The sequence below is a fragment of the Balaenoptera acutorostrata genome, chromosome 12 (assembly GCF_949987535.1).
Source record: "Balaenoptera acutorostrata chromosome 12, mBalAcu1.1, whole genome shotgun sequence".
NCBI classification, from domain to species: domain Eukaryota; kingdom Metazoa; phylum Chordata; class Mammalia; order Artiodactyla; family Balaenopteridae; genus Balaenoptera; species Balaenoptera acutorostrata.
The window spans coordinates 14,773,601-14,797,068 of record NC_080075.1 but is presented as its reverse complement, the minus strand read 5'-3'; the positions used below and the strand labels follow the sequence as shown (position 1 = coordinate 14,797,068).

At 44.8% G+C, this 23,468-nt stretch overlaps 1 protein-coding gene across 5 annotated transcripts in view; it reads right to left on the bottom strand.

Moving 5' to 3' along the window:
* Positions 1–23,468, bottom strand: part of REEP1 (receptor accessory protein 1) — a 111,512-nt gene that overhangs the window by 44,338 nt on the left and 43,706 nt on the right. For all 5 annotated transcript variants that reach the window (XM_057558434.1, XM_057558435.1, XM_057558438.1 and 2 more), the window contains exons 2-3: positions 13,781–13,853; positions 1,772–1,848 (exon numbers count right to left, since the gene is read on the bottom strand). In XM_057558434.1, the coding sequence (XP_057414417.1) occupies positions 1,772–1,848; positions 13,781–13,853 (150 nt within the window). The remainder of the gene's footprint in view (positions 1–1,771; positions 1,849–13,780; positions 13,854–23,468) is intronic.

Below are 23,468 nucleotides of genomic sequence, written 5' to 3'. Positions count from 1 at the left end.
AAAAGAAAAGTCATACATCTCCCAAAATCAAAATCAAATCAATCCCAGAGACAGTTGTTGAGCACTTATTAGGCACGAGACTAAAATTCCAGGGCCATGGGTAAAACATATTCCAGCTACCAGGGAACAGCATATCCATCATCAGGCAGGATTTCCACTCAGGAAAGAGCAGCAAGGCTGAAATGCCAGAACCCCCCCGGGAAAGAGCTCATGAGACTAATGCTCTCTCCGCTGTGTTCATGATAAGGGACAGGAGGACAGCAGGAGGCCACCTGGCACCAGACAGAAGGAGGGCATCATTAAGAAGGCTGCACGACATGAAGTGCTGGCCACGCTCTTTAATCGACTATACAATCCTCACTGGGTCTGGCCTGTTCTCCTCATCTCTGCGGGACAGACAGGAACCTCCCCACTGCAGCTCTGCACAAAATGAGGTCCACCTCCTAGTGCCAGCCTCTGAGGTCCGGGGAAGACAAAAAAATGGCTCAGCAGAGTTCCGTCTCCAGTCCTGGAGACTCAGCCCCGTCTTCAGTCTGTTGTTTATCTGGGCACAGGACAGGGCAGAATGGCACAAGCATATTGAATTAGGTACTCCAGTTTCCTTCCTTCCAGCTTAAGGCCATAATAGCTGAGACATCTATCTCTCCCAGTAGAGATGAAAGCCAGGCTCCTTCGGGGGAAAAACTACACACTGAGGTCATTAAGGCCACTGACCCAAGACAGGATTCAGTGAAGTAGTGTTCAGAGAAGTGGAGGTCTTTGATCTAGGACATCCCAGAGGGTAAGTCCAGGCTAATCCTTTTTGGGGTAAGAACTTTTTTTTTTCCCAAAATGGAAATATCTTTATTATTTTCCCTGATGAAACCTGATCATGGTAAAACATTCATACAACACAGCAAATGTGAAACTGACCCCATGATCCCAAGTTGCAGAAATAACCTTTGCTAACCGACAAGTATTTTCCACACTATTTTTAGTACACATTCACATGTGCACAAACTCAGACCCTTTAGATACAAACAGGATACTGTATATTATTCACAGCCTCTTTCAGCTAAGACACAATATATGAATACAAACACCTAGCTTATGACTTTCACTTGGTCCATTGATGTAATAGCTGCATTGTTCATGAGAGAGAAAAAGCTGTCCATCGAAAGGGGACTGATTAAATAAATTATGATCCATCTATACCATGAAATTCCATGTGGCCTTTAAAAAAGTAGGTAGATCTATTTATGCTTACTTCAAAGTATTTCAAAAATAAATTTAAGAAACAAAGAGAGAACTGTTAGGTATACTACAGTACTATTGTTTTTAAAAAAAGGAAAGTATGTGTATATATGTGTATGTACACACACGCATACATTTTTTACAAGTATATACAATTGTGAAAAGCAGTAATGGTGAGAGTGCATGGTGTAGGGGAGAAACTTAGTTTTATTGCACACATTTGTGTACTGTTTTTCTCCTTTTTATTTTTTTTAACATATGAATGCTTCTTTACCAACTCCATTAATTGAGGAATTGTGTTTATCTTGCCCATCATTATATCATTGTAAGAACAATACCTGCTCTTATATGGTCATTCAATAAATATTTACTTGAAGAACAATTTTACAGACTAATTGATTTGAAATGTTCCAGTTAGCATTCCTGCACCTGCTTCTCTGTGCTGATAAGGTTTGAGACTGCTTTCAGACCTTCCCACCTCTCTCCTGACACTTGGCAACATCTTTCCTGGAAAAGTCCCAATTCCTGGAGTACTTACCAACAAAGGAAGATGTCGGTGAAAGTCTCTGCTGTGGTGAAAAGTGCAAATATAATCCAGTACATCATCCATTTGACCTGTTGAAAGAGAAAGCAACAAAGCTAGCAGAAAAGGTCAAGGATGAATGGCTGCCAACTTGAAGAGAACAGGCCCCGACAGTGGATGCTGAGATGTGTCCAGGCAGAGGAGCCTGCATTGGTAATCCCTTTTCCTATCTTTCCCCAGGTTGGTCCAGTTCTACTCCAGACCTTGGGGCTGGGGGCAAACAGGCTGTTTCCACAACTGACCCAGGCTCAAGCTCTAAGTAGACTTTAGGTGGCCTTCAATAGCCCTCAGGTGAGCCAGGAAGACCTGAAGACCAGCAGTGACTCGGATTTCAGTCAGGTCATTTGCCCAGGACTAACACCAAGTGAATAAAGTTTTCAAGCCTCCACAGACACACACCCTGGAATAAACTTTAACCTGGCCAGACTCTCTGATATGGAATGATGGTAATCCTCACTGGTCATTTAAAAACCCTTCCAGGGACTTCCCTGGCGGTCCAGTGGTTAGGACTCCATGCTTCCACTGCAGGGGGCGTGGGTTCAATCCCTGGTCGGGGAACTAAGATCCCACATGCCATGGTGTGGCAAAAAAACAAAAACAAAAACAAACAAAAAAACCCCTTCCATGTGGGAAAGCCCCATAGTCCCTCCCAGAAACTGAATCTTTTCTTTTAATCTCCCCCATGTGACCATCCTTTTCCATTTCTACTGTCTCTCTTCCCCAATTGAGGCCTTGGTCCCCTCTCTGCTGAACTACTGCAGGGGTCTCCTGACTGCTTCCCTGTCTCATGGTTTTTCCCTCACCAATCCATTCTACAAACTATCCCCATACTAATCTCCCCAAAAGCATGAACTCAACCTATTAATCCTCCATTTAAAATCTTCTAGCCTGCAGCATAAAGTCCAAATTCCTTGGTCTGCTCCTTCTGGCTTTTGGAAATGGTGGGGTAGTTTGTATTGGACTAATCCTCTTGCCAATAACAATAATAAACTCTGAACAAAATATTTTATTTTATTGATTGATTGATTGATTGCCTGCCGCTCCACGCCACACGGCTTATAGGATCTTACTTTCCCAACCAGGGGTCGAACCCGCACCCTCAGCAGTGAAAGTGCAGAGTCCTAACCACTGGGTCGCCAGGGAATTCCCTGAACAAAATATTTTATTTTATTTTATTTATTTATTTATTTTTTATTAACCATTCATTCAGTCATTCATTTATTTATCTTTAAGTCTATAAAGGTGTTTCCCGCTAAAGGCAGACAGTGAATATTTTATTTGAATCTTGCAGTTTCCATCAGACCTTTTAACCCTTCATTCTCCAGCTCAGCCCGAGTGCCCCGCGCCAGGCGATCCTCGGCACGAAGGCTGGGACTGTATTAAGTCTCCCTCTTGGAGCTGTTTGTTGACCACATTCACTGAACAAAATATTTTAAAACAACTGTTTGAAGGCTAGAAAAGCTATCAAAAGCTGGCAGAAACTGGAAAGGATCCAACTCTTGAAATAAGGGGACCACACCAGAGTAAATCCATGTTGATGCAGTTAAGGAAACTCCCTAGCTGGCAAATCATGGGGCAGATAAAACTCCAGAAGAAACCCATAGTCTTATTTGCCTGAGGAAGTGGAAAATAGAGTCTGAGACTGCCAATGATGCTGGAAACTGAAAAGGAAAAATCCCCAGTAAGAGGGAAGCCATAAGGGGGTAGGCCCGCAAATCCACATATAAATTCCTTTCAATTTCTTGGCTGGCTCCTGAACTGCACAGAATCAGGTAATATTCCAAGGTGACTGAGTAAAATACAGCTGGAAAACTGAGAGTTGAGCAGAAATTCAGTTTCTGCCCACTGGAGGAGAAATAGAGCTTGGAGTTCAAGTTCTGCCAAATTAGAGGAGCTTGGTAAACATTTGGGAATTTCCAGTGAAACACCTAAAAGGCCATACCTTAGGAATAAAAATTATACCCTAGGACTAAGAGATTAGCTCTAGGACTAAGAGCAAAACTGAAATACACCTGCCCCAATAAAACGTAAAACCTAGCTGCCACAAGGTCAAGATGATCTGTCAGAATTTAACTGCCTGTGAGAACAAAAATTAACGTTCTTCACAAGAAGGCAATGCAGACCTAGAGTTCCTATGATGTATTATACATAACAGTCCAATAAACAAGAAAAGCTATATATATGAAGAAACAGGAAAACATACTCCATGGTTAAGAGAAAAATCGGTCAACAGAAACAGATCCATATTTGACCTAGATTTTATAATTAGCAAAGACTTTAAAAAGTATAAATGTGTGTTGAGACAACTAGATATTCACATGTGAAAGAATGAAGATGGACTTCTACCTCACACCACATACAAAAAATGAACTTAAAATGGATTAGAGACCTAAATGTAAGAACTCTTACAAGAAAACACAGGAGTAAATTTTTGTGACCTTGGATTAAACAATGTTTTCTTAGATGTGACATCAAACACACAAGCAATGAAGGAAGAAAACAGATAAATTAGACTTTGTCAAAATTTAAAACTTTTGTACTTCAAAGGATGCCATCAAGAAAGTGAAAAGACAACCCACGAAATGGGAAAAAATATTTGCAAATCAATATCTGATACGGTATTTGTGTCCAAATAATAAAGAACTCATACAACTCAATAATAAAAAGACAAAACCCAACTTAAAATGTGCCAAGGGCCCATATCTTTTAGAAAATGAATCAATAATTAATAAATCCAATACCCATTTATGATAAATGGTACAGGTACTTTGAAAGTACCTGTTTATTCTGATGTTTTTCTTCCTGCATTGTAAGTTCCCTGAGAGTAGAGACCAGTTCTTCTTGCACATCATTATATCTTTTGTACCCAAAACAGTTCTTGGCACATAGTAGGTTCTAGGTGAATATGTTTTAAATGCCTGGATTAGAATGTTGGGTCTTGTGAATGGAAAAGAAAGAACGGTCTCGAAAAGGTTGAGATGGAATATACTTTGGAAAATACTGGTCTAGGTGGCTTTTTGAGAAGACAAAATTAGATAGCTTGCAAAGCAACAGATGCTCCCCATGAGATGGATGGCTAGGTATACACAGGATGAAAGGGTCCTGGTGAAGCCAGGGCATGAGTGACTGATAGTTATGGAGCTTCTCACACTAGCAAGAAAGTAAAGAAAGAGCCAATTTAGGGAGAAGAAGCTAAGCTCCATGAGGCAGAGGACAGTCTGAGGGTCCCGGAGGACATCCAAGAAGAATGCCCAACAGGCCTCTGGAAAGGCAAAACTACATTTCAGGATGGGGGTTGGGGCTGAAGACAAAGGTAAGGGAGCCAAGGCAGAGAGGAGGCTGGAAGTGTTATAGCCTAAAAGAAGTTTCCATCATGTACTCCTCCACGTTAAAACACTTTCATGCAGAAGGAAGGGTCTGAGAATGACTCACTGAGCTTAACAAGGTAAATGAAATACTGGTGACTCATTCATGGAAACCATAAATAAATTACCTGGAAATGGTTTTCCCCACTAGGCCTCAGAGAAACCAAATGTAAGTTATTTTTCCAAGATTTTAAATAGAACTTGCCAGGTTTGAGGGATTCTACCCAAAATTCCCTGCAAGATGAGGGGGAGCTTGGGTGGGCCGGCATACAAAAAAGAGACAGAAAGTTATTGCTGATTTGCGAGGTTATCACTGGGGGCAACTCTGGAGGGGACAGTTGACAGCATAACTGGGAACTCCCTCTGGACTGGTCAAGCACAGGCATGAGAAGACAGGAGAGCAGTGGTAACCCTAGGCCATAATAAAGGGTGGGAAGCAGAGCTTGTTGACCTTCCATGAGCCACAGAGGGGGGCTGAGACCCCACAGCCCATCAGACCCTGCTCCCAGGGCTCCTGGGAGCCTGCAAAAGGCCTCCCCCATGAGTCGTGGAGACAGCAAACTCAGCCACCTCTTAGCCTCGCCTCACCTTTAGCCTCCCCGACGCAGTCACACTAATATTTCTTGAGCCTCTCACACTCCCTCCTGCATCCGGGCCCTGCTTCAGCCTCACGGGGAATTCCCTATGCCAAATGACTGAGGAAGGACAAATGTGAGCCTGGTTGACAGATGAGTCTGCACGATCTGCTGGCACGAGCTCACAGTGGACAGCTGTATAGTCAGGGGTGACCTGCAGAGAGTGGGGAAGGAAATTCCCTGCAGGCAGAACTTTGAGCAGCACAGTCAGCCTGGAAGGAGAAATGTCCGGAGCTAATACATTTATACTGTCACCAGGTTTATTAACTGTGTTTTCTTATTTTCTGTAGTCTTGATGCTGTGACATCTGGGGTCCTGCTGACTGGAGAGAGACTGCCCCCTCTAGGACTAGCTAATTCTTGAGACATTCTTGCCCCAGAGCAAACATGCAAACTGAGCGATCCAGGATCCACACTCCAAACTACCTCCTTTATGGAGCTCTCGTAGGTTGAGCCAATACTTCCCAGCCCTAATCATCCCAGGACCTGGTACCAGATAACTAGAGGCAGGCCCCACACCCCAGAGCCTGCTGAAATTATTCCAACGAGCCAGTTCTAAGCTTGCTTACTCTGCCTTGCCTTGCCTTTTCCACAGAAACCATGATAAAGGTCATTGCCCACATTTTCCCCTCACTTTCCCTCTAACCCCTCACTGACCCTGGTGCTCCTCCATGTGGCCCTGCATGGTGTGCTGTGCCCCCTACTTCCAGGGAACTGTGAGTAAAACCTTCTTCCTCCATGAGCCATTTCTGTGTCTGCATGCCTTACCATACCTGATTAAAACAAATCTGGGATACATTTTAAAACACCAGGTAAGAATTTGGATAGATAATGAGGTACTTGGAAGGGACAAGACTGAGCGATTGGTGTTGAGGTGGTTTGGAAATTATATGAATGGGCCCCCAGAATGCAAATATTTGTGGTTCTTGCTAATGCTCACCAAAAGGTCCTGATGGCAGAGGAGGCTCTTGGTAATCAGGTGGATGAGATGACCAGCCCTATGGATGTCTATGAGCCTTTTACCTCAGCATGATATTGCATGTTCAATGGACTCATGGACCAGTGGTCATGTAGACAGAGGGAACACATGGACTCAGTAATGTTCATCCCTCTCACCAAGGGCGACCTGGCCATGACCCTGCTCAGACACCAAGTTGCCAGCAGTAGTGACTACGTATCTCTAGGACAGTACCATATCTTAAGGCACCAGCCAGCATCCTGGGAGCACGCTCATCATAACAAGCCCCTTCCTTCATAGAAAGGGCAGCATAGACTCTTTTCTGGAATATTCATTTAGTGGGTATGTGGACTTGCTTTTCCCACTGCCATGTTTCTGGCAGCCATAGAGCAAGCTGTGGACTCAGTGAGTGCCCTTTTGATTTTGATGTATCCCAACATTGCTTCTGACCAAGGGCTCTCTTTTACAGCAAAAGAAATATGACAATAGGCTGATGTTTTGGGGAATCACTGATCTAATCATGTACCCCAATGCCCTGAGGCAGCTGGCCTTATACAATGCTACAAGAGCTTTGGAGAGTTCCAGAAAAGAACCAGGTGGGAGTCAGCATTCTGTGAGGTGATATGCTGCCCTAGAGGATGCAGTTTCCTCTCCGAACTAGTGACCAACACAAGGTACTGCATCTTAGCCAGAATCTAAAGGTTCAGGGACCAAGGAAATGAGGGTGGTGTTTCTCATGATTAAGCCTAATGCTAGCTCCTTGTAACTCAAAGTGTGGTTCATGGGCTGACACCACTGGAAACTCCTAGGAGCTTGTAGAATCTCAGGCCCTACTCCAGAGCTAATGGATCAGAATCTGCATTTTAATAAAACTCTCTATTTATTCATATGCATGTTAAAGTTTGAGAATCACTGGTCTAACCCACTCACAACACTTCTGCGTCTCATCCTCAAACCTCTGAGCTCTGCTTTTTTTTTTTTTTTAATTTTATTTATTTATGGCTGTGTCGGGTCTTCGTTTCTGTGCTAGGGCTTTCTCCAGCTGCGGCAAGCGGGGGCCACTCTTCATCGCGGTGCGCGGGCCTCTCACTATCGCGGCCTCTCTTGTTGCGGAGCACAGGCTCCAGACGCGCAGGCTCAGCAGTTGTGGCTCACGGGCCCAGTTGCCCCGCGGCATGTGGGATCCTCCCAGACCAGGGCTCGAACCCGTATTCCCTGCATTGGCAGGCAGACTCTCAACCACTGCGCCACCAGGGAAGCCCCTGAGCTCTGCTTTTTAATAACTTTAGTACTCGAAAGATGGATGCTTCCATGAGGGATATAAAATGGTTCTGATGAAGTGGAAGCAGAGACTAGAAGGTCACCTGGCTATTTCAAGACCACCATGCCACTAGGAAATAGATAATAAAGGGACTTATGGGCTTTCATGGGGTGACTGATCCTGCTTATCAAGGGGAACTAGAGTTGCTACTATACAATGTGGCAGGAAGGAGGGTGGATGGAATTTAAGGGTCCTCTAGGGGATCCCCTAGTATTGTCTTATTTAGAGGTAAAGTCAATGGATCACTACTACAACCCTACAGAGGTAAGACTACTAAGGCCTCAGATTCCTCAGGAATGAAGATTTAGGCCACATGCTTGGAGAAGAAACCACACTGAAGGCACCGGGGAGCACTGGATGGATGGTGGAAGAGGGAAGTAATAGGAAACGTTGCGAAAGACTTTGGAATGGGTGTCCCGTGGAATGCTAGGTGCTGTCCAGAGCAGCCTTCCGAGTTATCTTAATTCTGCAGGTGTCTTGTTTTACAATGTCTTTGAGCTATTTCGCAACTTTGTAAGTTTCAGAAAACTGATTACAATGCAAATAATTTAGTCTATAGACGTGCCAAAGCATTTTGTCCAGTGGAGGTACAATTGGGTCCAATGGCCCTACTTCCCAAGAAATCAGTTGAATATCTATGAACAAATTCATTTAGTCATTCCTCAATGCTTCTATATATCTGTTCTTTGGAGTCTCCTTTGAACTGTTTTTTAACACCTTACTGGTTCTCTCATTACTTAATGAGTTAAGTAAAATTTTCAACATGTGTTAATTTTATATTTGTACAAGAATCATCATTTTACCCTTTTAAAAATCATCTTTTAACAAAAGACATAAATACCAACTATGAACTCATGACCACTTGCCTAAATAAGGACTGTGCCTTCTATCCATTTTCTTCCTTTCTGTGTTATGTTAAATTTTATGTTAAATATTTTAACTAATTTTATTTTTATTTATTCTCCTTCTCCCCCTAATATAGTATATAGGGTGTATCAGTGATGGTTCACTTGATAATTTAATTTTTAGAGTGTTGAATATAAGGTTAGATCCTGTCAGAGCCGGAGGATACTGGATCTGGAGCTGGACTCAGATGAAGAATTGGATTTAGCAAGCATCAATAAATGAGTGGTAGAGAATTCTTGTTGGAAGGTTTCTTTTCTTTTTCTGTTTGGCTGAGTTGGGTCTTCGTTGCTGCACGCGTGCTTTCACTAGTTGCGGCAAGTGGGGGCTACTCTTCTTTGCGGTGCGTGGGCTTCTCATTGCGGTGGCTTCTCTTGTTGCGGAGCATGGGCTCTAGGCACGTTGGCTTCAGTAGTTGTGGCTCGCGGGCTCTAGAGCACAGGCTCAGTAGTTGTGGCGCACGGGCTTAGTTGCTCTGCGGCATGTGGGATCTTCCCGGACCAGGGCTCGAACCCGTGTCCCCTGCATTGGCAGGCGGATTCTTAACCACTGTGCCACCAGGGAAGTCCCTGGAAGGTTTTTTTAAAAGCCAAAACCTGGGTAAAAAAGTGGATGTGGATGTTGTGCAGCCCAAGAAGTAACTGTAATATAGATCATTATACTATATATTTTCATATATATAATATACAGGCATACCTCGTTTTACTGTGCTTTTTTTAATGCACTTTGCAGATATTGTGGTTTTTTTTTTTTTTTTTTTTTACAATTGAAGGTTTGTGGTTAAGCAAGTCTATTGGTGCCATTTTCCCCAAAGCATTATCTTTTAATAAAGGTGTGTATCGTGTTTGTTTAGACATAATGCTACTGCACAATTAACAGACTACAGCATAATGTAAAGACAACTTTTATACGCAGTAGGAAACCAAAAAGTTTGTGCGACTCGCTTTTTGGTGATACTCATTTTATTGTTGTGGTCTGAAACCAAACGTGTAGTATCTCTGAGGGCGTGTGTGTGTGCGTGTGTGTGTGTGTGCGCGCGTGTGTATGTATTTTTTTTAAACTACCAGCATCCAAAGTCTTCTCATTTGGAGGGTGTCTCCCAGCATGCAGGTCTTTATGGGAGGCAAGGCCTATTATCCAGGCTTGGAAAAAATCAAATGCCCCTATCCAGGGTTTTGAATCTTCATGAAATGTTCCAAAGCCATGGGCAGCTGGCAGCCAGTTCCATGGTGGTGACCTGGGCAGCAGCTTCCTAACCAGACCCTTTCTGAAGTATAAGCTTGGCTGTCACCCAGCCTTCTCAGATCTTCCCCAATTTCTGAGTATTTTTTCCACAGGCTTCTAGTTAATCCTACAAAGTCCCATAAATTCCTTTCTGTATAAGTTTTTGTCTCAAAACCTTGACTAGTGCAGTAAGTTTGGAAAGACATAAAAAGCTATGAACGTCAAGAGCGGTGTTTCTCAAATTGAGGATCTTGTTAAAAATGCCGATTTTTCTTCAGGAGGTCTGGGTAGGGCTTGAAACTCTGCATTTCTAACTAGCTCCTGGGTGATGTCGATAACACCAGTCCACAGACCACACTTTGGGTGTTGAGAACAACAGCACTGAACGTGGGACTTCCCTGGTGGTCCAGTGGTAAAGAATCCGCCTTCCAATGCAGGGGATGCAGGTTCGATCCCTGGTCAGAGAACTAAGATCCCACATGCTGAAGGGCAACTAAGCCCGTGTGCCACAACTACTGAGCCTGCACACCTCAACTAGAGAGCCCATGTGCCACAAACTACAGAGCCCATGTGCTCTGGAGCCCTCGCGCCACAACTAGAGAGAAGCCCGCCCACCGCAACAAAAAAAATCCCACGTGCCGCAACTAAGACCCAACACAGCCAAAAAAATAAAGAAAATAAAGAAATATTAAAAAAAAAAAAAGAAGCATTGAATGCTTGTAGAGAAGTGGCTGGAAAGTAGGGAGAGCAAGATCAAGAAGGTTCAACACTGTCTAATGGAGTTTGGACTTCATCCTGCAGGTAATAAGCAGCCATGAAAGGATCCAGGGGGAGTAAAATGAATAGATTTCCATTTTTCAAAGGCTTGTAGAAGTGATGTAGACAACAGAGCATGAGATGAGGTACAGGAGGTGGAGGAACCAGTTAGCGGTATGGCAGGCAGAATAACAGCCCCTGCCCCCAAAACGTCCTCGTCCTAATCCCCAGAACCTGTGAGTATATTACATTATAAGACAAATGGGACTTTGCAGTCATTAAGTTAAGGACTTTCAGATGGGAAGATTATCCTGGATTATCCAGGCAGACCCAATGTATTCACATGATCCTTACAAGTGGAGAACCTTTCCTGGTTGCCGTCAGAGGGAGACAGGATTACGGAAGAACGGTGGGAGACGCAATGCTGCTGGTTCTGAAGATGGAGAAGGAGGCTCGAGCCAAGGAATGCAGGTGGCCTCCAGGAACTGGAAAAGGCAAGGAAATGGACTCTCCCCTACAGCCTCCAGAAGGAGGCTTGATTTCAACCCAGTGAGACCCATCCAAATTCTGACCTCCAGAACTGTGCGATAATACATTTGTGGGTTGTTTTTTTTGTTTTTTTTTGTTTTTTGGCTGCACCGTGCAGCTTGTGGGATCTTAGATCCCCGACCAGGGATCAAACCTGTGCCTTCTGCAGTGGAAGCCTGGAGTTCTAACCACTGGACCACCAGGGAAGTCCCGCATTTGTGTTCTTTTAAGCCACTAAATTCATGGTAATTTGTTACCGTGGCAATAAAAAAATCGAATACAGGAGGCCACTGTGACATTCCAGGGAACGATGATGAGAGCCTCATTGAAGAGAGAGGTAGCACAGAAGGAGAGACCTGGTTTGAAAGATTATAAAGAGGATAGAGAGGAAGGGTCATAGTCACCACCTGGGTGTCTGGGTGGGGATGGGTGGTGAGGAAGGGCCAGGAGTTAAAGGAAGTTTCCAGGTTTCTCTCTTGGACAAATGGGTCTGTTGGTCAAAAGGAGGGAAAGAAGTGAGTGTGAATGCGTGTGGGAGAAAGCACGTGAGTGTGCACGCAAGTGTGTGAGTTGAGCGCATGTGAAAAAGCGCAGGAAAAGGAGGCAGGTCTCCCTTAATACCACTGGGCGCCTTGCTTCCAGTTCCATTTTTACCAAGAAACTGTCTAATCTTAGCTCTCAAGCCTTCCCTCCTGGGAAAAGCACGTGCTCACCGCCAGCACAAACAGTTGCTCTGCTTGTCAGTTATATTTTTCAGTTTAAATTAATGATTGCCGTTCTAGTCATAAACCAGGCTCCTGTGAGTTTAGATACAGCAAAACAATTCACCAGGGTTTGCTCTCTCCCGGATGAGCGGACAGCGTTGAGTTTCTACCCCTGCAAATCGGAGGATCAGACCTTGAACTGCGGTGACCCCTGCTTTGCTTCCTTTCCTGGCACAGCGCCCCCCGTCCCCAGGCTGGAAGCAGTCGGGGAAAGGGTGACCTGGAGGAGGCTGCCCAGGGCTTTCCCCTGGGCGGAGTCCATGAGGAATCATGAGGTTCTGTGCTTGCAACTTAACAGCTATTTATAGTTCACACTCTGAGATTCCTTCACAGACACATGCTGGGGACCCAGCCTCCACAGGAGAACACGCCCCGTCTGGATCCCCTGCTTCGTAGCAAATGCAAGCCAGGCAAGCAGTTCTAGGAAACTCAGAGAGTGGGTGTAGGCAGCTCTGGTTGAGCTGATCTGGAGGTGGCTGGTTTCATCCGAAAGACATCCTGGGAAAGCTGAGAACTTCCAAACCTGCTTTGAATGATTTCTTTGCCTGTGCCTAACTTGCCAAGTGAGCTCTTCTGAGTAAAAGCAGAGCAAAGACCCTTTGTCCCTCACAACACTAGGCGCTAGGATTGTTGATTTCCACCCACTGCTCAGATAAGGAAACCGAGGCTCTTGGAAGTTAAGATTCTTGTCAAGCATTGTGTCAATCAGACGTCAGAGCCAGGACTTGACTTCAGTCTCTTGATGACAAAATCTATATCTTTCGTACTTCGACCTGGGATACTGTCCTCCCTGGGGAGGGACACTCCTCCCTCCCCAGCCACCCTCCACAGGTCTTCATCAATCAATGTGTGGTCTGAAGGTTCTCCTGCCCAGAGGTGCCCAGCACATTTAGGGCTGTGACTGGGGCACCCAAATCACCCAACAGTAATACAATCCTCCCACCAGTAAGTACTCCTAATCCCCTGCCCGTGTGTTCAGCCCTCTGCGAGGTGCAGTGGGAAACAGTCATAGGACGATGGTAACTCCTGCCCTCTAAAAGCTTACAAAGCAACAGGGCTTAAACAGTGCGGTGTTCAAATCACAGAACCGGCACGGGGATTAGAATTGCTAGGCAGGGTCTGCTGGACTTTAGGACCTGTGCTCCTGCCCCCAATGCCAGACTGTCTCCCAGAAATGCTGCTTTCCAGTCCAGACAAGGAAACTGAGGCTCAGAGAGATGAAGTCACTCTTCCAAGGCCATAGAGTGGCCTGTGGCCACTGGGGGCCTCCAATTCCAGGTGCCATTTCCTCTTGCCAGGCCTCCCCGCTCTGCTCACTTCCACACTCTAGTTCTAAAGAGGAGGTCTAGCCGGGAGAGGACTCCTGTGTCACACTCAGCAGGTCGCCGTACTGCCCTGCTCCCAGTACCCACCAAAGAGGGCATCTGCGCCCCGCCCCTGCACTTCATGCCCAGCTTCCCCCATCTAACCCCATCACCACCACCACCCCGCCCCCCAAAAGTGCTACTTACATATTCTTTAATGTCCTTCGATTTCACAGCCTTGTAGGAAGAATATGCAGGGTAAAGGGTGCCAAATATTAGCCTGGAGGGGAGAGAGAGGGGAAAAAAAGAGAAATGTGATTTTCATTCATCCTATTTGATGGAAAATGTCATCTTTGATGCAAGAAGCATCCTCCAAGCTACAGAAAATGCTGCTGTGAGGCTTGATTAATTTTTCTGAATGCCCTGGGAAATGTCCCATGGCTGGGACATGCTTAGGAACCTCTATGTCCTGTTACAGCTCCACACCCACCTCCTTCAGTCTGTCATTTGGCAACACAGCAGGGTGGTTTGAGGTCATGAAGCCAAAAATGGGGCCATCGTCTGGAAAGGCCGAAATTATATCTGGGGAGCAAGATAAGACAGCTAAGGGGACAAACGAGTAGTCTGAAAGGAAGCAAGAAATTTAAGAAAGAGAGGGATGGCCACAGTGCCAAAGACACAGGCCGCTTGGGGAAGCCCACTGGATTCCGTCAGAAGCCAGCTCAGAGAGGGGGGGGGTCTCCCCAACACCCCCATGCTGTCCCACCCCCTAAGCAGTATTCTCAGATACCAGGGAGAGTCTTCCTTCCTCTGTGAGCCTTTCCTGACCTCAGCACCCCCTGAAGATGAGGTTCCTCTCCTGTTCTTCACTGCCACTCACTGGACAGTCCCCTTTCTCAGCCCTTATCCATACCACGTGCAATGGTTTATTCAATGTCTGTCTCTCCCACAAGACTTTTAAGTTCCACAAAGTCGAGGATGGTGTCTATCTCGCTCACGTAACCACACCCCCTGGGTCTGGTAAGTGCTCAGTAAATATATGTTCACTCTGGGAAGTTTCAGAGAGTGGTGAAGCAAAGGCCAGAGCCATCCAGGGGACACTCGTGACCTTGGGACTGAGGTCTCAGCAGCAAAGGGATGCCAGACAGCAGTGGTCTGATTCAGCAAAGCCTCGGGCACAACTCCGCAGGCTCCAGAGAAATAAACACACCGTCCTTTGGCACAGATGTCCTGCTTATTAGCCACATCTGCCAGGGTGGTGTCCAGCCCCTGCCCTGAGGCAGCGTGTGAGCAGCAGAAGAGACAGGTGGAAAATGCATCTCGACCCAGTGGCCCACGGATCTGCTCCTCCGTGAACCCCAGTGGCCAACAACATCTCCTGAGCGGTCACGGAGGTGGGAAGCATGGGCACCCAGGCAAGGGAGGTCAGTGCTCCGTCCGTCTGCTGGACTTGCGTGTGAAGTGGCTGCCAGCATCCCCCCACCTGGTTCCCTTTTGACAGCACAGGGACAGCAAGACGAATTTGCTTTCCAGTCTCTAAAAGCTCTGAAACACAGACATGGAAGGGAGCAGACTCAGTATTTCACTGCCCAGGGGAGGGAGAATGGGATGAAAATGGCAAGCTCTTCTAAATCTATTTTGGAGAGAAGAAGTAACAAATGAAGCAGGTCCAAGCCAAAGGGGCTTGGGACTTATGTCCATTCAGACTGAGTCCCCCTGACAAGGCCCTTCTCCTTCCTGGCCTCCCAGACCCCCCTCCCTTAGCTCCGGACCCTAAGGCCAGCAGCTGTCCCCCAGTGAGCCGGGCTCGCAAGCTCACAATCTGTGACTTCCTGCTGTCTCGCTCTTCTGCCTGAATTTTAGTGCATGATCTTCCCACAACCCTTTTTTTTCCCCCCTGAAAAAGTCTCACTAATCCTTTAAGACCCATCTCAAAAGAGCCACTTCTGTGAGTCTTTGATCACATGTCCCTCAGAATTTTCTTGACACTTGTTAAGTCTATTACAGTCCTTATGTAGTAGTTTTAATTTTTTAAAAAATTAAAAATAATGATATTACTATCACTGAGTACTCACTAATGCCAGGCACTGCTCTACAGCCTGTATCTTCTCTCAATTCTCTCAACGCCCATACGGGATAAGAATTCTTACTACTCCATTTCACAGACTAGGGACTAGGCACTGAGGCCCAAAGAGACACAATAGCCAGGAGCCGAGCTGGGATGTGACCTGGGTAGGTAGCCTGACGACAGGCTTACTGTCTTCTCCCAGGGCTGCCTGGGCTGGTTGAGTCAGACCATCCAGGCCTGGGTCATTAGTGGGGTCCCTAGCACCTCACACAGCCCTTGCCCAAGTGGGTGCCGGACAAATGTCTGATGGGTGAATAAATGTCAAACAATTGCAATCTCTCTCCAAGGAACCAGCCCACTTGAGAGATTCACGTAACTCTCTCTACAAGGTCAAGAGGAAAGCGGTAGAATTCTTAGAAAGATCTAATGCTGCTTAAGAGCTCAAGGTCGGCTCAAGAGTGGGAAGGGAAGGCTTGAGTGCCATTCTTTTTTTTTTTTTTAATTTTACTTATTTATGTATGTATGTATGTATGTATGTATGTATGTATGTATGTGTGTATTGGCTGCGTCGGGTCTTCCTTGCTGCACGTGGGCTTTCTCTAGTTGTGGTGAGCGGGGGCTACTCTTCATTGTGGTGCGCAGGCTTCTCATTGCGGTGGCTTCTTTTGTTGCGGAGCACGCGCTCTAGGCGCGCAGGCTTCAGTAGTTGTGGTGTGCGGGCTCAGTAGTTGTGGCTCACGGGCTCTAGAGCGCAGGCTCAGTAGTTGTGGCGCACGGGCTTAGTTGCTCCGTGGCATGTGGGACCTTCCCGGACCAGGGCTCAAACCTGTGTCTCCTGCATTGGCAGGCGGATTCTTAACCACTGCGCCATCAGGGAAGCCCTTGAGTGCCATTCTTTTTTTTTTTTTTTTTTTTTTTTTTAATCTAGACAGTGGCCTATTTTTTTTGTATGGCCGTCGAGCTGAGTTTTTCTATTTTTAAATTGTATTTTTTTAATATATTTATTTATTTATTTATTTATTATTTATTTTTGGTTGCGTTGGGTCTTCATTTCTGTGCGAGGGCTTTCTCTAGTTGTGGCAAGCGGGGGCCACTCTTCATTGCTGTGCGCGGGCCTCTCACTATCGCGGCCTCTCTTGTTGCGGAGCACAGGCTCCAAACGCGCAGGCTCAGTAGTTGTGGCTCACGGGCCTAGTTGCTCCGCGGCATGTGGGATCTTCCCAGACCAGGGCTCGAACCCATGTCTCCTGCATTGGCAGGCGGATTCTTAACCACTGCGCCATCAGGGAAGCCCTTGAGTGCCATTCTTTAGAGGGGAGACGGGGCTCTGTGCTAATACACTCCTCCCAGTTTTCTGTGAACGAAGCCTTGCCCAGTGCCTCAGAGCCGCAGAGCTCTGCACCCATCCTCCCTCTGCCCACTGCCATTTACTGCTACCCAGAAGGCCCCTCCCCAACTTACTGCCTCCATCTGTCTGCCTGCTGCATTCCTCCTATCTTTGCCCTAATTCCTCCTAATGCTCCAAATTAGGGGCCTTCAGCCAGGTTGCCTCTCCTACCTCCTCCACAGCTGCAGTGGAGGGACCAGGAGCCTCATGTGAATTCTACCCTCTAAGGCAGTGGTTCCCAACTGGGGGTGAGTTAGCTGCCTGGGGGACATCTGGGCGACGTCTGGAAAGTGGCTGTCACAGCTGAGAGAAAGCTATTGGTATCTAGTGCGTGGAGACCAGGGACGCTGCTAAACGTGCTACAACATACAGGACAGCCCCAATAAAGCACGACCTAGTCCACAGCATCAGAAGTGCCAAGGCGGAGAAATCCTGGTCTAGGGTGATGTTTCCCGGTCCTTGGGTCCTGGGTCCTTCACCCAACCATCACGGGCAATCTGCCCCAAGAGCTTTTTAAAAGTGCCCAGAGTCCCAGGCAGACAGCAAATGCAGTCCAAAATGGCAAAGACCATACACCTATCCCATTGGCCAATGTCAGGAAAATGCAACTCTGAAGCTACTTATCAACTTCTGACCAAGGAACAGAGAGGTATTGCTCACAGGAATTAACGGTTAACTGTGGCACTAGTCATCGTCACCGAGAAGGACTGCCCACCGTTCCCCGGAGCCTGGAGTGACTGCAGGGGAGCAACTGTTGGCCTAGGGCTCAGCTACAAGCTGTGGTACCACTGTTACCAACTGGGGCCAAGACTTTTGTAAACCATGAAACGACAGTATCTTCCACAGTCTTCTCAGGCATCTTAGTGTTGGGCCAACATTTCCCAATGCCAAATTATCTTGAAAATTAAAAAAAAAATCAATACTAGCAATATTTTTTTCTGAAATTAATTTTTAAACGTAAAACAGCAGGCCTATTTGTACAGTTGTTCATGTTATGATAAAACAAATTGAATTTAAGAAACGGTACACCATAAGAGCAGAAAGTAAGATCCACCCCAGCCTGGAGAGGTCTCTGTAGTGTAGTGAATAGGGTATGGGGCTTCGAGGTTGTCTGACGGACTGAATTCAAATTACGGCTCATGCTATGGCAACATGGTGATTTGGCATAGGTTTTAAGCTCTCTCAATCTCAATTTCTTTATGTGTAAAAAGGGGAAGAACAATGACTATATCATGGTTTGTTGTATGGATTAAATGAGCCTGAAGAAAAAAAAAAAAGAAAAAAAAGAAACGGTACACCACATAGGGGCTTCCAGAATACTGAATTTCTTGACCTGGATGGTAGTTATGCAGAGTTTTGCTTTATAATCACAAATGTATATTAAACTGTACACATATGTTCTATGTACTTTTCTGTATGTACATGTTATATATAATTTTTATTAAATAATGTGCCATATTAAAAAAAAGAATTTTCTAACAAATGCTGGAGAGGGTGTGGAGGAAAGGGAACCCTCTTGCACTGTTGGCGGGAATGTAAACTGGTACAGCCACTATGGAGAACAGTATAGAGCTTCCTCAAAAAACTAAAACTAGAGTTGCCAAATGATCCAACAATCCCACTCCTATGCATATATCCGGACAAAACTATAATTCGAAAAGTTACATGCACCCCTATGTTCATAGCAGCACTACTTACAATAGCCAAGACACGGAAGCAACCTAAATGTCCATTGACAGATGAATGGATAAAGAAGATGTGGTACATATATATGCAATGGAATACTACTCAGCCATAAAAAAGAATGAAATAATGCCACTTGCAGCAACATGGATGGACCTAAAGATTATCATACTAAGTGAAGTAAGTCAGAAAAAGAAAAACAAATACCGTATGATATCACTTGTATGTGGAATCTAAAATATGACACAAATGAACTTATTTACAAAACAGAAACGACTCACAGTCATAGATAACAGACTTGTGGTTGCCAAGGGGGAGAGGAGGTAGGAGAGGGATGGGCTGGGACCTCAGGATTAGTAGACGTAAACTATTATAATATGTATAGAACGGATAAACAACAAGGTCCTACTGCATAGCGCAGGGCACTATATTCAATATCCTGGGATAAACCATAATGGAAAAAAATATGAAAAAGTATATATATATATAATACACATATGTATGTGTCTGAGTCACTTTGCTGTACACCAGAAACTAACACAACATTGTAAATCAACTCTACTTCAATAAAAAATATTAAGGGGCTTCCCTGGTGGCGCAGTGGTTAAGAATCCGCCTGCCAATGCAGGGAACACGGGTTCAAGCTCTGGTCCGGGAAGATCCCACGGAGCAACTAAGCCCGTGCACCACAACTACTGAGCCTGCGCTCTAGAGCCCACGAGCCACAACTACTGAGCCCGTGTGCCACAACTACTGAAGCCCGCTCGCCTAGAGCCCGTGCTCCGCAACAAGAGAAGCCACCGCAGTGAGAAGTCTACACACCGCAACGAAGAGCAACCCCCTCTCGCCGCAACTAGAGAAAGTCCGTGCACAGCAACAAAGACCCAACACAGCCAAAAATAAATAAAATAAATAAATTTATTTAAAAAAAAAAATTTAAAAACTGAATTTTCACAAAAGGTCTTCCAAGTCATGAAGGTACATTGTTTCCTCTGAACATTAAAAGGTATTAAAATTTACATTGATTACATTTTGTGCTTTTTGTTCCTAATAACATAAAAATATAGAATTTCTTTTTTTTTTTTTTTTTTGAAGATGGTAAGGCAGACTTTATTATCGACATAAGTATAGGGATCACTGTAAAGGGATTTTACGGGGGGGTGGGGAGAAAGACCAGGCTCAACTCCAAATACAGCATGGGCCAGGGGGAATTTATAGCCAAGGAGCACGGTGGGGGTCAGTGGATGGAAAATTACTAAGAGGAAACATCAGGGATGAGGGGTATTCTGGCTAAACCAATCTAACAGATTCTTGCTGAAGACAAGCCAGGGTGATCAGACATCACTGGGCGGGGAAGCGGGGTGGAGGACAAAGAACCTCATCAGACATCTTGGGTGATGAGATACGGGCGCAGGGTGGAGGTTCTTGCTAAAACCAGATTTTACAACAAACTACACGGATGGGCCTAGGAGACAGTTCAGGAACCTGACGAAAGTTTGGGCAAGCAAAGAATTTTTGTCAGTCTCCCTTCTTGTTCAAGGAAAGAAAAGACATTCTTCTTTCCTCTGAATAATACAAGTCCATTTCCTCATTCAGTTGTCTTTTGTTCATTACAGACCGGCTGAATAACCTACTGGAACTTGGTAGTAGAGGATATTTGCTGGGTGGTGCTAGCAGTCAGGCATTTAACAAGGGGAGTTGTTATTCCTTTCCAAGTGAACAATATGCTCTTTTCTTTCAGCTTGAATGACAGGATACCTGCTCTAAGTAGGGCCTAGGGGCTTCTCTTCATTCTCTAGTTAATCTCCAAGGAGGTATAATTTCATAAGAAGAGAGATGGGAGGTCTGTTGAAAGCCTGACCGAGCCCCACCTAGGGCTGGGCTCACCAAGCCCAAGGGAAGCAGCCACTGGAAGTGGAGGGTCCCAGAGGGTGAGCCCGCACCTGATTCCATCTCAGCCGAGTCTACAGGTTCCCCTTAACACTCGGTCGCCCCTGCCTCTGCCAGCTCCACCATTTCCCAGCCCTGCTGGGGGGCCCCAGGGCTGGCAGCGATGCTCGCTCAGCATTGATGCAAAAAATATACAATTTCTAATTACTGTCCTCTGTAGGTTTTTTCCTGACAGTTTATGAATCAATTTTGATTTATTTCTATGAGAATTAATTTCCAAGACCATTTTCACTCTCTAACAGAAGGGTACTCCTGGTTCTTGAGCTCCTTTTGGCATTCCAATAAATATGCTACAATTTTTAATATGGCAAAACTTAAAACGTGAGAGATATATTTGAAGTCTCCTATATACTCTTTCCTCATACATTTCTCTCTCTCCTTCCCCCAAACAAGCACCATCTTGAATTTGGTGCTTATCATTCTCACCATGTTTTTATCAACTACATAAGCCATGCCTAAACAACAAAAAAATTATTTATATCTATTTAAACATTATATAAATGGAATCACACTATATGTATTCCACTGAAATATTTTCACTCAAACTTGTTTTTGAAATTTTTTAAAAGATACTTATTTATTTAATTTATTTTTTTGGCTGTGTCAGGTCTTACTTGCAGCACGCAGGATCTTTCATTGTGGCGTGCGGGCTTCTCTCTAGTTGTGGCACATGGGTTTTCTCTCTCTAGTTGTGGCGTGTGGGCTTCTCTCTAGTGTGGCGTGTGGGTTTTTCTTTCTCTAGTTGTGGTGCTCAGGCTCCAGAGCACGTGGGTTCTGTAGTTTGCAGCACACAGGCTCTCTTGTTGAGGCGCGCGAGCTCAGAAGTTGTGGCACGCGGGCTTAGTTGTCCCGTGGTACGTGGGATCTTAGTTTCCCAACAGGGATCGAAACCGCTTCCCCTGCATTGGAAGGCGGATTCTTTACCACTGGACCACCAGAGAAGTCCCTGAAGTTTTCTTGTTTCTTTTTCGGCCACGCTGCGCAGCTTGCAGAATCTTAGTTCCCTGACCACAGATTGAACCCGCACCCTCAGCCATGAAAGCACGGAGTCCTAACCACTGGACCACCAGGGAATTCCCAGTTTTTGAAAATTTTTTTTTAATTAGTCAAGCGTATATGTATATAATTGGAAAATATACAGTTTCCCCTTGAATAAAGTGAAGGTTAGGGATGCCAAACCCCTGCACAGTCAAAAATCCATGTATAAGTTTTGATTCCCCCCAAACTTTACTACGAATAGCCTACTGATGACCAGAAGCCTTACCAATACTGTAAAAAATAAACACATATTTTGTATGTATTATATACTGTATTCTTACAATAAAGTAAGCTAGAGAAAAGAAAATGTTATTAAGATAATTGTAAGGAAGAGAAAATACATTTAGAGTACTGTACTGTGTTTATCAATACCATAAGTTTATGTCATCTGTTTACAAAATGAATCGTCTGTCAGTACCTAAATCAATATTGTCTTATATGATACAAAACACTGTAGATGTTATGTGTATTACTAACACTAGGCATCAAAAATGAAAAGGTAATATGAAAAAGAAATTCATATTTATTTACAGGTATAATGATTTGTACATTGATAATGAAGAAGCAGCAATGTGATTGTTTTATGGTAGCCCAGTGTGATAGATAGAATTGCTTAATGGTGGCCTACCCTATACACTAATGAATGAATTGTTAGAAAGTTGTTATGGCATACAGTATTACATTAATGTGCTTTTTAAAAAAATTTATTTATTTTTGGCTGCATTGGGTCTTTGTTGCTGCACGCGGGCTTTCTCTAGTTGCGTTGAGCCGGGGCTACTCTTCGTTGTGGTGGGCGGGCTTCTCATTGGGGTGGCTTCTCTTGTTGTGGAGCACGGGCTCTAGGCGTGCGGGTTTCAGTATTGTGGCACACAGGCTCAGTAGTTGTGGCTCGTGGGCTCTACACTGCAGGCTCAGTAGTTGTGGTGCATGGGCTTAGTTGCTCCGCGGCATGTGGGATCTTCCCCGACCAGGGATCGAACCCATGTCCCCTGCATTGGCAGGCGTGTTCTCAACCACTGCACCACCAGGGAACTCCAACAGCAATATTCTTAATACAGGATTGGAAACACTGTTACATTAAAAAACCCCACTTATCTGTGATGACAGGGTGATACATAATTTCTCCAATTATGAGAGAGAGAGGCATACTGCATGAAAATGTAATTCTTTGAAAGCAAAGTTATAAAACAGTAAGAAAACTAACACATTATTAATTTATATTAACTATCACACCTTATTTAAGGATAGACTACTATGTACATATATTTTATGCATTCATGACATACCTTTTTGTTAACTTTTTCAATATTACTAAGGCTACATGGTTTGTGAGTTTTTTCAAATTGTTGCAAATCTCCCAAAATTTTCCAATATATTTATTGAAAAAAATTTGCATATAAGTGGACCTGTGCACTTCAAACCCATGTTGTTCAAGTGCCACCTGTAATTCATATTTTTATATTAGACGTGTGTATTATAATTTTTTTTTTTTTTTTACTGAAGGGGTTAACAGTCATAGTTCATTGAACCAGCCTTTCATTAACAGATGTTTAAGTTTTTTTCCTGTAATGATTTTAAAATATGTATACAAATTCTTTTTTTGGGGGGCATTCGTTTTTTCGAAAGGTGAAGCTTAATTTAGGTCCCCTTGAATGTGGGCCAGACTTGGTGATTCACCTCCAAAGAACAGACTAAGGTGTGTGACTTCCGAGACTTATGTCATACAAGACACTGTGGCTTCACCCCTCTCAGATTACGTTCTGTGCAGG